The sequence below is a fragment of the Semicossyphus pulcher genome, unplaced genomic scaffold (assembly GCF_022749685.1).
Source record: "Semicossyphus pulcher isolate SPU_LCO1_2020_fin unplaced genomic scaffold, fSemPul1.0.p SCAF_1, whole genome shotgun sequence".
Lineage (NCBI taxonomy): Eukaryota > Metazoa > Chordata > Actinopteri > Labriformes > Labridae > Semicossyphus > Semicossyphus pulcher.
Genome location: NW_027211603.1, coordinates 4,381,000 through 4,401,539, shown reverse-complemented (window position 1 = coordinate 4,401,539; position 20,540 = coordinate 4,381,000). Strand labels below are relative to the sequence as shown.

Here is a 20,540-nt window from a genome sequence, read left to right as displayed (position 1 = left end):
AAAATCTATTTAGACATTATCCATTAAGGAAGTGACTGTGAAGGAAGGAAGTCACATCTAGCCTTTCATTTAAACTTCGGCGACAGAGTGGAGACAGGAGATGGATGCTGCTGCCTAACCAACAGGAGCCACTTTAATTACAATCCTGATATTAACACCAAGAAGAAGTGACGGACACACAAAGGCCAGCTGCATGCAAGCTTGCACACACACACACACACACGCACACACACACACACAGAGTAATAAAAGCTTTAAACTCACAAACAAAGCAAACAGTTGATTTAAAGGGACCCAGGGGCTGAGTTTGTGTGTCTCTATATGTATGTGTGTGTAGGAGGGGAGGGTGGTTACACTTTCTTTAGCTGAATCTTCACCGCTGGCGAACCTGCGACGCAGCTTGCATGCCAACACACACACTCCAACAGCGAGTCAGTGGGCTGTAAAATTAAAATGTCCGTTTCCTTCAGCAAACCCCGTCGTTTTGCTTATACGACACTCTGTTACATAACGGTAATAATAGCAGTCATTATGGCCCCTAACTCAGAAATGCATTTTAGAGGCAGGAGTGTGATGGAGGAAGTGGTCGCAGGTAGGCGAAGGGACAGGAGATGCACTGGTGGAGGTAAATGACTGCACTGTGGAGAAATGTCTGCTGGAAACTGGAAGCACACGGAAATCTGAAATTGGACGGAGGACTTTATTAAAAAGTACCAACAGGGGGTTCATCTACATGTTCGAGTGTGTGTGTGTGTGTGTGTGTGTGTGACGGCAGGCCTCGGACTGAAGCGACTGCAGAGGAGAAGAGGCGAGGGGTGAATGAGTCAGACTGCAGGAGTAAATTATGTGCATTATGGCCACTCAGCTGACAGCAGCTCTATTGAAGTCAACCAGCTGCAACAAATAAAAGGTGGCTGGAGGTCAGGCAGACCTCTTGTCCCACAATCCTCTGCTGCACAATAAGGAAAGAAGACCAGTCCACTCTACAGACTCTTGAAAGCACTGACTAACAAAGAGCAGCCAAGTCAGCACTAATGCTTGTGAGCTAATCTGCTGGCATGCTGACCGTTGACTACAACACAAGCAGCTGTCGAGTTTTTTATTAACCTCGGATGCATTTGGGTGCAGGCAAACAGACAGGATATTGTTGTGTGTGTGTCTCACCTGACTATGTCCATGGCCTGATAGATGATTTCTGATTGGTCGACTGCTATGACCTTCTTGGCCCCAGATCTGGCGGCGAACATAGACAGTATGCCGGTACCACAGCCCACATCGAGCACCACCTGCAGGACAGGAGGGTAAGGGAGGGTGCGTAATATGAGGTTCAGAATTTGCAAATAGCCCAGGGCTCACAAATATGGAAAGAAAAGTTGGCAGTTGCTGGTTGCAGTCTTTAGAATGTTCCGAAAACCAGCTGCCAGCTCCACACTGCCCAGACATTAGCTGACAGGACAGACTTTTGTTGCCTACTTTTTCTTGTTCAAGTTTTTGCTTTATTCAACATGTTCCACACGCGAGTATAGGCTAGTTGTCAAAGTAACGCCAACTCGACACGTCAAACTCGAACAACTCCATCCGACAAACACAGACTGTCGGCGCACACTGACCCAACCGTTGGTGTCAGTTGGAGTTGGTCAGCGTTTTTCTGGGCAGCGTGCAGCCACCTGGTTTATAAAAGAAAAGGCCGCTTGAAAAACAGTTTACTTCTAGGCAAACACAAATTAATTCAGACAGCTTCCTCAGAGTGAATTAAAGTGTTTGCTTTAAAACTGTAGTGCAAATAAGATTATTGGCTGACCACCAGGGACAGCCCTGCACACAGGTCTGTATGTGACTGACTGACTGACTGACTGTACTTTCACAGCCGTAGAGAGAGTAGCGACTTCGCAATGGCAGCTCATGGAGCATATTGAACCTCCACTGACGCGACTCTCTGTCTATACGGTTTTGGATACTTTGTTCGGGGAGTAAGCGGGGCTGCTCCTCCGCTGCTCGTCCGCTGTCCTCACCTACATCCACAGCGCACACCTGCTTTCAAACACGTTGTCATCAGCCTCATAAGGACAGTCCTTGTAACACATTGCCCTCAAAAGCGCACATTGACCTGATGCGGTCAGCCACACACTAGGTTTTGACCTAGTCTTGTTCACACATTGTCCGCAATTTGTTTTTACCTGAAGAGGGAAAGTACGCATCATCAAACTGTCTGTTTTTGAACAGCTAAGAAAGCTACTGAAGTAAAAAAAAAATAGCTCAGGCTTCAAGACACTTTAGAAGCAAACTGGTTGCAGTTCTTTGACAATTTGGCAGTTTTCATATTTGTAGGTAGGCACTCTGTAGAAAAAATATAAACATCTTGTATTGTATATGCTTTCAATATCAAAGCATGACATTTCTTCAAGGACTTTCGTCAAATCAGCTGATTCACACATAAATTCTTTCTCACTCATTATTCTGACAGTCTAATAATGCAGGACTCTGTGATAGACTAGTAAATGGCATTAACTTGCCGTGATGTATTGCTAGAAAAACAAAAAGAAAAAGAAAATATGTGTTGGGAAAAAAAGCAAAACTTTCTTGTGTACGAGTTGGAGAATATTTTGGACTGTACAAACTTCAACTTGCAAGTCGACTTCCAGCTGCTTTGGCTTCCGTGTCTGTAATAAAACCTCAGAGGTAAGCCTTTCAAATTAATGTTTAATATGTCTGTCATGCTGGGCTTGCCCCGAGTCCTCATCATCTTTACTTATTTAACTGCTTCTAAATCCTCAGGATCCTGAAGTAACTTTTTCAATAAAGCTTTTGTTGCTGTCGACTGAGTTTTTAATCACCTCTATTTCAGGTTCCCATAGGTTGCAGTTAATTTGTTCATCTTCGCCCCCGACTGGTGTTAAATGACCGTGGCACAGCTGCAATGACTATACGCCCATCTATATGTAACACTGTGTTAATGTGCCTCTCTATTTAAGGCCACTTTAACTTCGCTGTAAGCATCCCGTCGCCTTTATGAGTTCACAGAGGGTCGCCAACACACTGCTGACTCAACACAACGCACACTCCTCGCTCCTTTCTCCATCTTTCTTCATCCCCCCATCTTAACAGTACTGAAACAAGAATATCCTGGTTTGTTCTCTATCGAGCGCTCCCTGTAGAAGGTGACACTTCCCTCTCTGCCGAATGTTTCGCTCTGACAGGGATAATGTACGTTCCCATCAACACAGCCTGCCTCCCCCCTCTGCAGCCTCATCCCAGCACTAACCAGCAGCCGCCCATATAATGGATGGTCATGATACAGGCCGCTGCTCCCTGCAACTACAGGCAATGGAAAAGAGAGGGTGGGGGCGAGCTGGAAGGGTTTTTTGGGGAGGTGGGGGGGTCGTTATGGGTTTGGTGGTGGATTGCATGTGTCTCTTATCAGCACTCTGCAGTCGACATTCGAGGTGCTAATAAAGTCTTGCTGTGTTTTAAATCAGACGCCATCACCTTATTAATGTGTTTCCTGCAAAATGCAACTCGCCTGTTTCTCTTCGTGGGCTTGGCTTTACATGAAGCTTTCTCCCCTCCACATGCTGCATGCACACATTCATACCTGTGTTTGCACTTTGTTAGTAGACTCACCTTGTCTTTGAACACATCCGGGTTGCGGTACATGAAGTCGCGGTAACTCTCTGTGCGCACTTTATCCTGTGGAGAGGATATGCAAAAATTACAAAAACTACTTTTCAAGAGCAAAATAGTTTAAAATAGCAAAACATATAACATGTTAATGTGCATTGTAACAATTAAAATATACCACAAGGTTTTAAAGTGTCATGGGAGGGTTTATAGCCTTGTGACGATTAACTGTGTTCTTACACAGTTGGCATTAGGTTGCTTATGTTCTGATGCACTGGTCTTATTACACCTCTAGGAAAGAATTCTCAGAGCAACGCATGTGAAGCTTTTCCTCCATCGGTTCAGAGCACTGCTGATCAAAAGAGGCTGTGCAGGAGTTAAGGAATTTTCTGAGCGAATCTGTGGGACAAACAGAACGAGGATATACCCTGATGTTTTTTCTAGTGGTCAGTTCAGGACTCGTTAATGAACCTGCCAATCAAATCTGCCCACAACCCTCTACAATATCTCTTTGTAGAAGCTACAAACTCTATTGAAATGACAGTTTTTTTGTTGTTTTTTGAGTTTGAGTAAGTCAAGTCAAAAGTCATGCCATTTATTGTTGATGGCACTCATGTAGAACAGTTAAAGCTCCTGTGAGGAGTTTTTTCGCTGGTTATGAAACAGACTGAAATTAATTCTGATTACTCGATATGACCTACAAAAGCAAACCAGACCATCAGTGACAAGACTGATTATTTCTATATAGTTATTTTTAATGCCAGAAACTGCTGGCAGGGGGGAGGGGTCAGACGAAGCGATTAACTGCAGGCTGCCTTTGTTAACACTTTCCAGGGCAGAAATGTAAAGCGAGTGCTGCATATGACTGTTAAAGAAAGCAGGATGGGATTTTTTGTTAAAAAAACAGGGGGCGCCAAAATCAACACAAAGTGACGCGTTTTCCTTCACCCAGCAGTGGTTATACTGTCAGAGAGGGTAGGCGGAGCTAAGCGGTTTCTGTAAGCATTGCGAGGAGACAGTAATCTACTAAGGCTGAACAAAGAAAGAAAAGATGATCAAAACTAAGAGAAAATCCAAAGAAAAAAAAACAAATTTGACGCTCAGATGAAGGCAAACAGTCTAAAAGGGAAAGCGAGGTAAATCAAGAGAACCATGACAAAGGGAGCCGTAGTCGTCTGGTTAAATCTGGAAGTGTGCTACCATAATTACAGATTATCACCAGCGGGTGGCGCTCAAGTGCACAGAACTGAAATATTCGAGATTGTTACTTTAAACAAGCTCTGATATTTGTGTCATTTAAATAAAATGCAGCCATAAAGACCAGGGAAACATAAACGCATGAGCTTCAGTTAAACTTATGTCCCATTACTAACATTCGGGTCACGTTGTGATGTGATTAAAAGAAGCTTACAGCAATCAATACTCTTCATGTGCATACTGTGTACAATTCTCATCGTTTACAAGACCTGTTCATAAAGACAGCGTTGTGTGAAATAAATTAAGCTTTTACAGTTTGAAAGATGATTCCCTAATAATAAGAAAACACTAAAAAAACATTAAATATTTCCACATGGAGTAGCCGTCGTGAAGTGAGGCAGGCTTCTTACCTCCTCCTTGTCACGCTGATACAACCACTATCTGTTTTTTATTAATCAGGCTTATTCTGCATTATGGAAAGTTGATTTATTTCAAATGGAAGTAACACACAACCAACTTTATCAACCTAGAAAACATGACTCCCTCTATCATACATTCTCTCTCCCTCATACACAAACACACACACACACACACACACACACACACACACACACACAGCCTGCGTCATACTCTTTACACCATCCTGTAAAAAAGTTTCTACCGCAAAGCCCTCATCACGTGTTCTCGGCCCCTCCGAAGGCTCTGATGGAGTTTACAGCCTGACGCACACACTTGACGCAAAACTTAACAGTGCTTAGCACCAATCAGGATGGCCGACAGGAATATGTCTAAGCACTGCGGTAAGTAGAACAGGAAGGGAGGAGACAGAGCTGACCCCCTCCACACACACACACACACACACACACACACACACCCCTCGGCTTGCTGACACTTTCAGGTTTCAGAGCTTGAGGAGTGTAAAAATTAATTTCCACGTTTCCAGCGCCCGCCGTGCGTGCTGGCGTCTCACATGAGAGCTTAGCACTTATTGCTGATTTGTCACTTTTGAGAAAATGTCTTGTCCTCAGTATCAGTGTGTGCATAAAGATGATCACTTTCATTTACGTGCTACATCGAAATCTTTCATCCAAGACTTACACTGATGAAGTAGCTTTACCCGGCGGGAATGACTCACGAGACTTTAATGAGACCTGCAGGCCCGGTCATGTGTGTGTGTTATATGTGTGAGTGTTTGCACATGTCAGACCTTCAGCATCTCCTCGTGGATGCCATAATGGCCGTAGGAGCTGAAGTAGGCCTCGTCCTCGTCCTCTCGGAGCTCAGCCACGGTGCCCAGGTTGCCAGATTTGCTGGTTTCCGCGTTCAGCACCAAACCCTGAGCCAGCAGCCTGAAAGAGCAGCAGAGACATCTGTGTGTAACTTCTCATATTAGGACGTGTGACAAAAGCAGCGACCAGAACAGCAGAAAGCACACACAACCTTCATGCAGGACGTAGCAGTAAATGGAGTAGATGGGAGGCATTTATCTTTCTAGCTCTCTTCCAACACCCCCCCCCAGCCTCACTCTTTCTGTAATTTTCCCTTATTGCCCCCCCTCCCTACCTCCCCTCCTCACTTTAACCTCCATGCTGCAGTGGAATTTTCCTTTCCCTTCTTTATCTTTCCCCTTCCTCCAAACTTCTTCCACAGGGTACTTTAGTTGATGTTTCTACAATTCTGTGTTCACTGTGTCCCCCTGCTGGCTACAGGAGGGCGGTGCAGAAGTGAAGCAACACACTGAGTACAATGCAAGCTCCCAGGAACACAGAAAGAAAAGGATTCACTCAAGATTGATGAGTAATTAAATAAAGGAGGACCTTGTCGACCTTACAGATACAGCAAGAAAATAAAATGTGAAAATGCAGAAAGTTCACTGACTTCAGTTTGTGCAGGTCGTCCATGGCTCGGGCCAGCGCTTCCTCTGAGCGACGGGCTCTCTCCTCAGCGGCCTGTGCCCTCTGCAGCAGTGCATTATGGGACTCAGCCCCAGATGAAGGGCATGAAGACAGGCTTGACCCCTCAACACAACAGAGCTCCTCAGGGTCTGTGAAACCCAGAAGGGGGGGGCAAACAGAAATGTAAAACATGTAGGATGGTCACAAGAACTTAACACAGTAAATAAGTGAAATAGAAAAAAAACAACAACACATTTTTGGCGCTGCCTCATGTTTTCTCCCTGAGAAGATCTGGCAAGAGCTGAAGGATTCCATCCTGACCATTATTAACTGTTAAAATGCTTGATCTTTTTGTTGGTGGTCTTGTAGTGTTAGCAGTAGTATATGCAGATTCTCCACCCAAGCTAACATAAATACAGGTACAGTAAGGTAACATGGAATGTCCTCTGACAAATGTTACAAGTAATGTATTCAGTAGTATGATTCAGTATACTTCAAGCCCACGTTGGATCATGACCAGCATGTGAAACCTCTTCCTCACATGATCAACATCAGAACTCAGGGCATCTACATCTGACAGTTTTTCCTCCCCATCTTCAAGTGGGGCCATTCGGAACCAATACAAACACCTTTGTCTTTATTTCTGTTTAGATGACATTCTGTTGAAACAAGTTTGTTTGAAGCTTACTGAAGCGTTAACACTTCTTTCATCTGATTCGTTACTGAGGACCAGGACAAACTGCAAACAAGTACCTGCCTGCTAAATGTGTGAGTGCATTTGTGTTTGTGAGAGAATTACAAGCTTGTTCTGTGAGGTGTTTCAAACATCTAAGCACTAACAAAAAAAAAAAAACATACCTGTCGAGACCGTTACTTAAACTGCAGTAAGTTATTAGAAACACGTTTAAGTAACATCTGCATAAAGGAGTTGCTGTACCTGTCTGCAGCAGGGGGTCGTCCTGTAGGACTGGTCTCAGGAAGTCTTCACTCTCCCAGGGTAAAGGTGCATCAGGGAGCCCAGTCAGACTGGATGCATCACATTTCTATAAACACACATTTGTTTAGAAAGAGAACCCCTCTATTCTTTTGCACTTGTTCAAACTAGTACTGCATTACATAACTATCTGTCATCACGTGTTTTTTTTTTATTCAATTAACAATCATTATTAACAATCAAATGTAAACATGGTAAACAACTGCAAAAATTAAAGAAATTCAACAATGTAAAATTTTAACATTAAACTTTTACTGCATGTAGAATGTAGATTCTATAACATCCAGTACTTACTGTGGACCTTATGAAGTTGATCATCTTTATGTAACCGTAGTCATCTAAATCTAATGAGGAAAAAAAGAAAGACGCGAGACATTGTAACAAAACGGAGTAATGCTCTGTCTCTTCAAACACAGTGAGCATCCGTACCAGCGTCTACTTACTGTGTTTTCTTATCACGTCTACAAGGTTGACCTGGTGCTCAGCTGTGCAGTGCTGCACGGTGGCAGGCACGGAGCTAAGCAGCCTGAAAAATAAAAGCACACAGGCAGGAAAATCTGTGTCATTATAGTCTAAAAAATAAACTTTATATGTTATAACTTACACTAATCTGTCGCATTATAGCCATTAATGACTAAACCTAATGAAAGTTAGGGTGGTTGAAAACATTAGCTTTTTCAAGCAAAAAAAAAAGCTCCAAAAGCGATTGATTATGTTTCTACAGCTCAGTTTCGTCCAAAGAAAGTAAATCATTACAGTGCATTTAAAAGAAAATGCGAAATACAAGTGCATATCTTAAGCTGTAGGCTGTGGTAAAAGCCCGCAGTCTGTTTCCGCTGGTATGTTGCTCACCTGTCACAGAATAGACAGGTAACCGTCTGGGGACTGTCCTCCTCCATCCACTGCCACTGCTCTTCATCATCAACATCGTCGTCATCAGAGAGCTCGGGCATCTCCTCAGCATCTCTATCACCGTCTGTCAAAGCAATACCTAATTACAGCAGCATATAAGAGCAACAAAGCGTCATAGTTACATTAGCCTTGTTGAAGTTAGCAAATTACATTCCTTCGATGAAGTGGAATTAGCGTAACAACCGTTGTAGCTGACAATAGGCTGCTGACGCACCGTTTAACACAACTACAGACAGCGCTGATTAAGTTATATGCAATACAAGTAACCGTTAGCCAAAATAAGTGCTAACTTTTTTAAAAGTCACAGTTTGGGGGTTTAATTTTACTATTTACAACACTCACGTGGGTCTGTGTTTTCTGCCATGATGCTGCCTTGGTTTCAGTTGACTTCCTGGTGACGTAGGGTGACGTAAAGAAGGGGCGTGGCAGACTCCGAAGAGGCACTTCCACTTGAGCAACACATGATGTCGCCAAAGTGCAATTTATCGCATCTATATACTGACGTGTGTATACATATATATATAGTACTATATACTGAGTGCTCCTTTTTTATCTGTTCTGTACAATATTTGAAACTCCCACACTATAACTGGTGACCATGTTTTAACATACCCATACAAAAACTCGTTTTGTTTGTTTCCATCCACAGTCAGATGTTAACATGTACCAACACCACGTTTTTGTAAGCTTCCAACAGACTTAATGTGCAGTAATTTCTGCAGTAGCTGCAAGCAGGGGATGACTTCTTGAGAATAGTTTGAAAAAAATAATGCACTATTTTAGTTGAGAATGCATGTTAAAATCTCATACTATTTGCTTTTTTGTATACTATGTTTGTTTTTTATTAACGACTTCACAAATACAAACGAGGCTTGTACATATTGTACATCTTAAGACAAAGCATCTGCCTCTAATTGAGCATGTATAAGCAAAAACAAAAAACAAAAATTATATAAATAAAATACATACATAACTAAAAAGGTAGGGCTATCTCATATTAACTATTTTTCAATTACAGAAAACACTTTCCTGGCTTTCTTGTCTTTAACCAGTTAGTGATTTACTCGCCTAACTAATTCTTCCAGTGGTTGAAACAGGATTTTGTTTGAGTAGCCTACCTACATGCATGTATGAAAACAAAATCCAAGTCCCTGTTTTCAACACAAACACCAAACTTGACCGTCTTTGCCGTCAGGGGTGAAAATTCAAGTTACCAGTAGCTGTTTTTCCGACCGCCATTTTTAGGAGCTTCCGGTGTAGCCAACGGTAAGTTTTCCGGCACTGTTCATTGTTTTACAATCCGACTAGCAACTTGAGAAACGACAGTTGAGTTGGAGTTGAGCGATTAAATCTACCGGATTGTTAGCTAGATATGTTTATAGACATTGATTAAGATGTTAAATCGTCATGAAATGATTAACTAGATGGGTTCCGCCCCGTTGCTATCCACACGGACTGTTTTTATGCACGCAACCAAAGCCCGCGCAAACGCTAGTGGACGCTACAATGTAAACAATAGGCCTCGGACACCGAACACTTTGCCTCTTGCCTACAGATTATGATTTTATGACGATCTCTCGAATTTTAAACAGATCATAAGACCAAAAACAGGAAATTATCGTATGTTGCTAAGCGTCTACTGGATATAGTAGACATGTTTGCTTATAGGTCAACATGTTTTACAGCCTCTTTTGCAGCCCACAAGTGGTAAAATGTTTTTAATCATGCTAGTTTGCTGTGTACTTTGGGTTAGATTAAGATCATCTTAATTAACCAGTGATTTCTGATCAATTACAATTTATTTTTGTTGTAGAAAAGTATGTAAAGCTGAAACAGAAGAACACATGCAAAGCTTTCAATGCATTTTATTTAAAAAAGAAAATCAGACCTTTCTTGACAAGTGGCAGAGCTCAGAGGGTTTAAAATCTGAGGAGGCAAATGATAAATTCAGACAGTTATTTCACCTCTGTAAATTTAGCAACTTTACATCTTTTATCTGTTAAACAAGGCCTACCTCTTACTGGTGTTGGAAGGAATACATTTACTGAAGCAGCATCTGGCAGGTCAACTTTGAGTCCAGACTAATCAATTTCTGGAGGACTTGAGACATCACTGTCACCCGTTTCTTTTTCTGCTGCCTGTAGGCTTGGAGGGACATCTGTAATTTGTTTGTTTTCTTCCAGGAATGGTTTAACTTCTACTGAACTTTCAGACTGGCCCTCAGATACTTGATGTTCAGGCTCTGCATCTTGGCCCTCAGTCTGTATGGGTGAAGCAGACTTGTTATTTAACTCTTCAGCGGTTGAAGGTACGACTGTTGAATTAATATATGTAGAGTTCAATCTAGGGGGAAGGGTTTTCTCTGCAGATGTCTGACTGGGAGCTAGTTCACTTTCAGGTGGAGGAGTGTGAGCAGGGAGATCAGGAAGTCTTTGGAAAGGTTTGAATTTGCCTTGGACAGGGACTTGGGCTCTGTTTGGTGGTGGAGGATTCCTGCTTCCAGGTTGGCTTCCTTGGGAGTTATAATTAGGATAAGGCTGCCTGTCTTGTGATGCTGGAACACCGAGACCAAACCCTAGTTTTGTTGAATCATGGCCGTAAATTCCCTGATTCTGTTGTACAGATGAAAAATGTGTTTCCAAGAACTTTGTACCAACAGCAGAACTAGCTTGGGGCCGTGTTTTGTCAGAACCAGGCTTGAGACGACGGGTATTGGTGTATCCTCTGACTTGAGGCCCCACGTCACTGCTAAAGCCCCTGGGGCTCAATGGAGAAGGCATTTGTCTGGAAACTTCTCCTTCGGAGTTGCTGGCGGGATACTGTCCCTTCATGGTGGATTCTGTCTTCTCATCAGTGTGTTTCAGAACATTTCGCAACAAGTTTGTTCCGTCACCATTAAAGCTCCTGGGTGACACATAAGCTAAGTTATACCCAGTCACCTTAAGCTTGGTTGAGAGATGAGCCTTCCGTGGGTGTGTGGGATGTCTTGCGGGGTTTGCATGAATCTTGGGAGACTCCGACTTAGTACTAGACTTGAACGCTTGAATATTTGGACTTGCTGCACTGCTGTGTGAATAGACGAGGTCCTTTGTGTTCTTTGGACCAGATGAAAATCTTGATGGCTTACCTCTGCCATAGACATTAGATGGATCTAGACCTACAGAATCAGGGTACACTTGAAGCTTCTTGCCAGCAGGAACAGCAAATGTATGTTTTTCAGAACGATGATACACCGGAGAACTTTGTCTCCTTGTAGCTGAAGCGGAGTTGAAGCCAGACTTGAAATTGTTTAAGTGGCTCTCAGGAACATTGATATTTTGTTTCTCTGATACAACAGGAAAAGAATGACGGCTTTGAATTTGTGACCATTTAGAGTCAGTTGTTTGATCTTCTTGAACTGGGTAAATGATGCCACTTCGACCTTGGTCCACACTTGATGTCTTGTAACCAGCCATAGGGATACGGAAAATAGGTCGTTCACTCCAACTTTCATGGCCTTTGTTGTCATTGCGGACTTCCATTGGGGCCTGTCCTGCCTTGACACGGAGGACATAACCTACAGAAAGAAAACAGATACTGTAGAGATCTTTCTACACAACAGGCAACTAATTTTCAGTTATATTTAAAGCCAGTCTCTTAAATTTGTAAATTAATGTAATACCTTTCTTGGTATTCTCGCAATCTACCTCACAAACCAGCAGCCAGAAACAAAGTACAAACAGCCTGCAAGGTAAAGGGCAACACAGGTTAAGAGCCTAAGTATCAAAAGTATGTTTAGATGACTAAGTATTTAAAAAAGTGTGAACAAAATTGTTAAAGAGAAATTTTACCTGAAACAATCCATAGGGCTCATTGTGAGGCTTTTTTCAGCAGCAAGCACCCGGGAGTAAATCAGGCTTTGTCTAACCTGTTGGTGTATGTAGCAGTCAGGCCCTAACCCCTATTTATCAACGCTCGGCTGTGAGAGGCAGATCAACTCAGCTGTTTCTCATTTTGGACTAATTGCTGCATGGTCACGATGGCAACACCCAAGGCTGCAGGAAGAAGAGGAGGCTGTGTGTGTTTCTAATTACTGTCATTTTGAGGTAAATTAACCTGCTCAGTATCATTTGTTCTGTGTTAAATTGTGTTTTCCGAGTTTGTGTGAGAAGCTATAATAATAAAGGATAAGGTGTAGTGAAAGAAGAAGTTCTGGACAGGTTAAGGCAATTTCTTTTATATATATTTTGGACTTAAAAGGAATGTTATTAATTTTATGTACATCTGAGCCTCTCCTGCGTAACTTGTCAAAAATGTCTACTATCACAAAGGTCTGTCACAGAGGAGCATTACAGCATTACTGCAGTAAGCAGTGTTTAAGCAGCATAAACATACAGATACAATTATACGTTTCTGTTGCCTAGTCTATCGAAAACCTTGAGAGAAACTTGAGATAAATAACATAGAGCCAAGACATTTTTGTATAAAACCATGAGAACAAAACAAGTTCATATTATGCAGAATTTAAGATTGCAATGTGTGTAACCACATTAAGTCACAAGGGGGCGCTGCTGGATTAAGTAGACAAAATGCAGGTTTATTTTGGTGTCATCTTTCAAACACAAAGGCAACACAAGTGCTTTCCATGGAGTAATGAAAAACATCAAAACACAAGAATAGGAAAGTACAACATCAAACAAAAATAAATTAAAATAGATGATGGAAAAGGAAAAGCCTTAATCATTTAGAAATGACCAGGAATACTAGCTGGCGATATCATATTATTCTGTATTGATTATCTTGTCTGTCTTTTAATACTTTAATACTTTTAATTAACGTCTTTATATGATCTATAGATGACCACAACCTGCTTTTCATGTGACTTCAGAGTTTGCATCATACACTGGCTGCTTTACATGGCGAGCACAGTCTTAATTTAACTTGGTTCCAAGATGATCTTTAAAATATCAAAACACAATACAAAACAAAAAATGAAGGATAGTATGTTTAAATTCATTATCACTGTTTGTCATTAACTAAGTCAAATTGGCTGTGCAAGTTGTTGGACAACTATTTAGCTTTAGAACAGTTAGACAAAATTCATGATCAACAAAGTTTATTCAAAATTGTTCCCTTGGTATAACTGTAAAATTAAGGATGTCATAATGCATGTTACAGAGATAAATTGTAAATGAGCAAAAATGTATATTACTCACAACATGCAGTATCATAGCATAGATATGGTCCATAGCTTTACTTGCCATGTCGCATATATTGCACTGATGTAGTAAAGCAAATATGGACACAAGATACCATTGATATTGATAAATAAATTATCCAAATATTTCCTTGATCAAACACAGTTAAATATATATAATATTTAATCAGAACATTTAACATTTCAATGTAGTGTGGAGTAAATGCAAGCATTTACTTAAAGGCAGTTCAGCGCATTGTCTCAAAGCACACATGGTGAACAACAAAAAGCCTGGCAACAATTCCCTGATGAAAAATATTACAACAACACTGAAATTAAACTGAAACACAGAATACATATTTTGCTGGCTTCACAGGCTGTTTCCTCCACAAACAATCTAGCAGACCCTAAACAGTTAAGTACTCTCAAAGAAACGCCTGTTGATTTTCTCATGGTTGCCAAAATCATGAATAAATAAATGTAGATTGATGATAACATGGATAAAATGATGACTATGCCTTGGTTTGTATTTACTGTGTATAGTTGTCTCCGTATCTGCTGAAATGATCTGAAATGAAAAGATGATGTTAAAAGTTTGGAGCCTGAGGTCACACAGGAAGTCATGTGAAATCTGAGCTTTTAAAGTCCAAAGAATTAACTCAACTCTGCACATGTGGTAAACCAAAACGACTGATTTTTCTGTCTTTTATTTACCAGATGAGAGTGATCAATTTAGGAGAAAGTTCATCTGAATCCAGAGGAAAGATTGGTAGAACAAACTAAAAAACTGTTATGGAAGATAAAGATACATCCATGTAATTATTTCTGATTTAATAATGCTCGCATGCTCTGTTTTTGTTTACAAAATTTGCAAGCTGCCATTTTTACTTTTTGTTTTTACAATTTGTCATAAGTTTAACAGACTTGGACATCAAATTAAAGACACAAAGACAAAAAGATATTGAATTAATTCATATTTTTGCGGGGATAGTTTGTTTGATGAATTGTCTCACTGGTTTTACATTCATGCAGTTATCGGATTTGGTGACGAGGAGTCCAACCTGGCTCAGTCCCATGTCAGCAAACATTGCTTGAACATAGCTATCAGTGTAAATGGGTACTATTTTTGTCACCATGGTTTATTTTCTGCTCTCCCTTATTTCCCTGCATTCTTCTCGAAGGTGGCGATGGCTTTGTGCTCCAGGATCTCCGCCTTCTGCTCAGGTTGAAGCAGAGTGTTTGACGCCATCGCTTTGGCCACCACTTGGATCGGAATGGCCATGGAAGTGGAGCACACAGAAGAAAAGGCACCAAAGAACTTCCTGGCCAGCCACTCGCCAGGACGACTCTCCTGCCTGTCAACCAACAAAACCCTGTTGGAGAAAAACACAAAGGTATTGACATTAAACACTTGTATTTGGTTGGTTATTAAATAGTCAACAACCATTTAAGAACCAGGTCTGACATAATTTTCCTTTCAGCTATGGGGACATAAACAACACTGATTCTCAATATATCATACTAGATTGATTTTGGTAGAGTAGTACAATCAATACTTTGTATTATGTAAAAGGGGTGTGATCACATGTTTTCTATAATCTGTACCACAGTGAAAAAGTTAACTGTGTTGAAATTTAGCATTTCGTTCATTAGAATTTCACACTAAATAGTTATGAACCATCCATGACTCAAAACAATAGTCACATGGTGTCACAAGTGCTGGTTTATTGGATTGAGTTTTGGTAACCTGTCACAGTGCCAAGCTTTTTCACAGTCCCTGATACAGCAGTGAAGCACAATGTTAAAAGGGACTGTAAGAGCCAAATTAGGGGTCCTTATTCGGACAGCACAATATTGGAAAAAAGTGACATTGTGATATTAAAAATTATACTAGATAAATGCAGTGTGTTTTCATGTACATATAAACAATTAACCATCATACTTTTTATTTGGGAGTTCTATTTTATTTATTTATTCATTTATTTTTAAAGATTATTTACAGCTGAAGAGAGACAGGAAATGTGGGGAGTAGAGAGTGGGGGATGACATTATGTACATTATATGATATGTCATCTAACATTTCTAACGGTGTTCAAATGTATGTTTGAGGCGTGACCAGCTCAGTGACAGTAGCTTTAGGAAAGGAAAGCTCGCTGTCTCATACTTCCTGTTGGCACGCCGTGTATGAAAGTAAACACTCTCTGTTACCAGCCCGTATGAGTAGCCACAGCGTTAAGGAGCACCGGGACGAGGTGCCGCTGATCACGGACATACACACACTGAAAAGCTGCCCCGCATAACTAACAGCCTGCCTCAATCATCCCGCTAACATTATCTATGACAGCAGCAGCATTGCGTGCCTTGTTCACAGGCAGGCGACGCACAGATTCCGCAGCTCAGCGGTCAGTTCACTCTGTTCTCTCATAAAAGGCTGCACTAATGTGATATCAGACCGACTTCTGTTGTAGATTTGTAATGGAAAATGAGAAATTGAAGTTTTTAAGTTTTTTTTGGGTTAGACCCCTCAGTAGTGCAGTATTAGATTTTTCTCCGATAACAGGGACCTATCATTCTCTTCCTAATTTTCAGGCATATATAATGAAACAATGCCAAATGCTCTTATTAAAGGTTGCTGAAGTGACGAATAATGAGGAAAATTTAGAAGTAATCCACCAGGCTTTAAAAGTTCTGACGCATTCTCTTCTTTACCATCTAGCTAGGGCCGGCCATGTTTTCTTCTCGAGGCACAGCTGCTCACAAGGTGCAGGGATGTGCCAATCTTACTGCTCAGTCGTTCTAGGAAGTTATTCCTTAAGTGTTAAGATTCGAGCGGGGTTCATGGAGGTTTCAAGCTCGGCTGGGTGCCAACATTGTTGCCCCTTGTCAGGCTTCAGGTTAAAAAACTGTTGTTTTTTTAAACTTTTAATTATGCAAAGCTGTTCTAGTGGAATCCTAAAATAAAGAGCTGGAAGTGAGTATATTATGTCCTCTTTTAAAAAGCAATTTAGCACATCTCTATTTTGTTCCCTTCCGAACAGCGCCCTCCCTGCTGAAAGCTTTTAATGTTTGACTTAATCTAACTCATCATCATTTCTGGGGGGGTTTTGCAATTGTTTTGAAGTTTGATGGCCTGTAGTCATGGAAATATTTTAGTAACTATTAACTCGTAACTCAGCAGAGATCAAAGAAAACAGTAAGTAGCTTCTGCATACTCTGTCTGGCAGACAACCACAAATGGGTGATGGACATTGGTGTAATTTTTCCCGGGAATGTCGAAGAGGATATTATGTTGAAAGGGCTTTCATCAATGGCTCAGTCACTATCGTTTTATATTTATGATGCTGAGAACACAGGAAGACATGTTTTCCTATCCAAAACAAACTACAATCAGCTATCAGACCCACAAACCATTGTGCTGTGGGGTCATCTGCAAATATTGCAATATAGCAGTGCAAATATTTAGTTGACATAATGTAATAATAAACTGTTAACCCTTCACACTCAATTTTTGATTTTTTTTGTCATTAACTTGTCTTGTTTTGGACTCAAAAAATGATTGAATGAGATTACTCACCCTGGTCTGTAAATGGCATATCTGTCAAAACCCAGTGCCTCAATATCTGCTTCCACTTGTCCCTGAAGAGAAATCAATTTCAAGTTTATCTTTCAGCGATTGTTTAACGGGAAAAAAAGGAGACCACAGTATGTAGGAAGGAAACCAAATACCTTCACTTTGAGATAGAGAAAGTTGCTGTTTTTATCGGCTCCTCTGGAGGACTGCAGGTGAAACTGTGAGCAGCCTCCTGCTTTGGCGAGCTCTGCTGATTTCAGGACGTAGTCATGATCAACGCGGATAAATCCTTCCTGAAACATAGCAGAGAAGAGACGGAAACATTTTAAATGTATACGTTCAGGTTACACATAGTGAATGTTACTATTTAGAACAAGGAATAATTCTCAAATTGTTCTTATGACCGTCGTCTCTGCGGCGTCTTCAGCTTGTGCAAAACGCTGCCGCACGTCTGCTAACTGGGAGGAATAAGCATGAAAGTATTACGCCACTTTTAGCCTCCCTTCACCGGCTCCCTGTCCGTTTCAGGACGCTGATCCATTTCAGTTTTTTTAATTTTGTTGATTGTTTTTAAGGTTTTAAATGGAATGACTCCTTCTTGTCGATCTCCTGCAATACTACACACCAGTTAGAGCACTTCTTTATTTTAGTACTTGTGTAATATTGTGTATGTGGATTCTCTTAGTTGTACAGCACTTTGGTCAACATGAGTTGTTTTTAAACATGCTCTATAAATAAACTTGACTTGCTAAATAGGACAAAAGTTAGTTCAACATTGTCTTCATGTGATCTTTATATTTAAGGCAATGTTGTAGTTGTAATTATGCAGCATTGATTTGTTCCAAACTGTCCATCCATATTGTAACGCCAAACACTAAAATAAAAACTGCTACTTTGACATTTAAGCTGCCATCATTGTCAGAAATGAGCTCTTTGTTCAACTAACTTCAACAAGGTATGATGCAGAGTATAGCACCGCCTTTTCTGGAAAACAGTTGCATTCATAGATCTGTTTTTTCCACAATACAGTGTTTGTATATTAAATGTTTTAAATATTGTGTTTTAGAGTTTGGGGAAACGCAGAGTAAAAGTTTCTGTCCCATGCATCCCCTGCTTGTATGCGTCTCTTCTTGCTACTTGAAGTACAACTGATTAAGACATTGCTGTTATCTCATTAGTTGGGCTTTGACAGGTCCACAGCAAACAGTCACAGTTGAAATAATTTGAACTTTGAGCACAATTTTGAGCAGTGTGACAAGCACAAGGGTAGTGCTGCACCCTTGTTGGGTGGCACCATATTCTCCATAGAAATACTATGGCACAGCAAGCTCCTTTTCACCACCAATCATGTGGAAGCAGCCTTAAATTAGGCTTGAGAATGCATTTAGCTATTGTAGGGACTGCTAATGCACAAGTAAGGAGCCCTGAGATCAGTTTTTTAAGGTGTGACCAAGCTTTGTCAAGAGAAGAACATTTTACAAGTTACAATTTTACAGTGCTCAGATGGCCAAGCTAATACCATGAGTGTGGCCGTTTCTGAATCCTCTTAAACGTAACTTTGACATTCTGTCGGGCCAGTTCCTGCTCCTTACTGGCTTCAATCTCAAGCCATATCAATATATTTGGGATGAGCAAATATGTGCAAATATATTGGCCAGACCTGCTCAACAAGAAATGTTAGGTCATGGTCTAGAAATCGCTAAGTCATTGCCACTTAAAAACAGCCCTTTTTAATTCTAACAGATATATTGGACTTTGTAGTTGTGTGGTACACCAAAACAATTAAATCTGAATTAATTAACCAGTAAAGTACCCATATTAGATTTATAAAGTTGAACTTACAGTCCCTGCCTTAGCCTTTGTTGTTCCCAGGCAGCAGTAGCCTACATCATGGCCCTGGAAGGCAGCAGCATGATCATCAAGCTTCTCAAAGTCCACTATCTCTTGTACCTACATAGAAAACACAGTTAGTGTCAAACAAATGTCACTCTCACTGTAATGTATCAGGTAAATCAAGGGTCTACGCACTAACCAGGTTTTCTTGTCCTTGTCCTTCAAAGGTGAGCTGTCTCCTTCCGATGAGAGTGATCTTGGAGAAGATGTTGCGCTCCAGCAGCTCTTGAACCAGCAGCTTGCCTGTTTCCCCGGAGGCACCGAGGATGAAGCAGCTTTTATTCTGCTGCTTGAAGTTTTCCTCCAGAGTCTTCATGTCCTCAGCCATACTGTGTGCAAAGACAGCTCTGTTAGACCCCTGAATGAGTGCAGGTAATGTTTACATCATAAAAACAAGTATTTGATGCAGACAATGTATGCAAATGTGAAAAATGCTAGTATTTGGACTATTCATAGGACATTAATTCTGCAGTTATTTGCAGACATTATACTGACTGCAAGTGTTATTTCAGTCAGTGTCCTCTGCAGTAATAATCATTTTTGTTTCACCACGACCTTTACGCTGATGGTCCAAAGGACAATTACAGCTAACATTAGCTAAATATTAGCTATATATTCGTATGTAGCTTCGTTAAATGTATCTGTTGTTATGACAGCAGCTAAATGAAACGGTTACACGTGCCGAATCTGGCTTAAATAGATGGGTAAAAAAAGACCTCCGCTGTTATTTACCTGGTGTATTTAACCGGCTCAGGGTCGTCGAAATACGTCAAAACGGCAGCAAGGACAACAATTAGGACAGTAAATAGTCCCGTCGCTTTTCCCAGGGTGGTGCACAGCTTCATAACAGGAAATACTCGTAGCAACGGTTAACTTACTGGGACACTTCCTGGTTGCTTCATCTCTACAGACGGTGCTGTCTTTCTGCTCCGTTGATAGGCTAAGGGAAAAAACCGGAAAGTTTCACTGGGGAAGATTAAATTGCAACGCTGTTAGTTATAAATCGTATTTATTTGTAATAATATGGTAGTAAATTGAGTAGTAAGGGATGTACGTGCCGCTTGAACCTGCTCAAGCCTCGTTCTCATCCTCATTTTGCACCATAGACAAGCTGTTATGGATAGCGCATGCGCACTTCAAATTTAAAGGACCCTGTTATCCTTACAGTCAGAATCAAGTTTATTGGCAAGTAGGTTTACACATAGCCTACAAGCAATTTGACTTGGTGTTTAGGTGCAGAACAATAAACACAGAAGTAGAATAAAAATAAGTAAAATACTATTT

At 40.9% G+C, this 20,540-nt stretch overlaps 2 protein-coding genes across 3 annotated transcripts in view; both read right to left on the bottom strand.

Moving 5' to 3' along the window:
• prmt3 (protein arginine methyltransferase 3) overlaps nucleotides 1-9,005 on the bottom strand; it is a 58,133-nt gene extending 49,128 nt beyond the window's left edge. The window contains exons 1-9 of one of the 2 annotated variants that reach the window (XM_069660407.1): nucleotides 8,959-9,005; nucleotides 8,557-8,695; nucleotides 8,148-8,230; nucleotides 7,999-8,048; nucleotides 7,648-7,753; nucleotides 6,694-6,859; nucleotides 6,023-6,164; nucleotides 3,622-3,687; nucleotides 1,165-1,286 (exon numbers count right to left, since the gene is read on the bottom strand). In XM_069660407.1, the coding sequence (XP_069516508.1) occupies nucleotides 1,165-1,286; nucleotides 3,622-3,687; nucleotides 6,023-6,164; nucleotides 6,694-6,859; nucleotides 7,648-7,753; nucleotides 7,999-8,048; nucleotides 8,148-8,230; nucleotides 8,557-8,695; nucleotides 8,959-8,980 (896 nt within the window). In that variant the 5' untranslated portion in view covers nucleotides 8,981-9,005. The remainder of the gene's footprint in view (nucleotides 1-1,164; nucleotides 1,287-3,621; nucleotides 3,688-6,022; nucleotides 6,165-6,693; nucleotides 6,860-7,647; nucleotides 7,754-7,998; nucleotides 8,049-8,147; nucleotides 8,231-8,556; nucleotides 8,696-8,958) is intronic. The other variant, XM_069660415.1, reaches the window with a different exon arrangement.
• Nucleotides 9,006-13,694: 4,689 nt separating this feature from the next.
• Nucleotides 13,695-20,185, bottom strand: htatip2 (HIV-1 Tat interactive protein 2). The gene is made up of 7 exons (XM_069657968.1): nucleotides 19,989-20,185; nucleotides 19,396-19,585; nucleotides 19,206-19,313; nucleotides 17,519-17,656; nucleotides 17,367-17,428; nucleotides 14,926-15,165; nucleotides 13,695-14,360 (listed from the first exon to the last, which is right to left on the bottom strand). Exons 1-6 carry the CDS (start codon nucleotides 20,099-20,101, stop codon nucleotides 14,949-14,951), a joined length of 828 nt encoding a protein of 275 aa, XP_069514069.1. The 5' UTR covers nucleotides 20,102-20,185; the 3' UTR covers nucleotides 13,695-14,360; nucleotides 14,926-14,948.
• Nucleotides 20,186-20,540: the final 355 nt, after the last annotated feature.

Coding starts and splice junctions, on each gene's coding strand:
- htatip2 (XM_069657968.1), bottom strand. CDS start 20,101: ATGAAGCTGTGCACCACCCTGGGAAAAGCGACGGGACTATTTACTGTC. Junction 19,586..19,988: donor GAGCCGGTTAAATACACCAG/GTAAATAACAGC, acceptor CTTTGCACACAG/TATGGCTGAGGACATGAAGA. Junction 17,657..19,205: donor CAAAGGCTAAGGCAGGGACT/GTAAGTTCAACT, acceptor GCTATGTTTCAG/GAAGGATTTATCCGCGTTGA.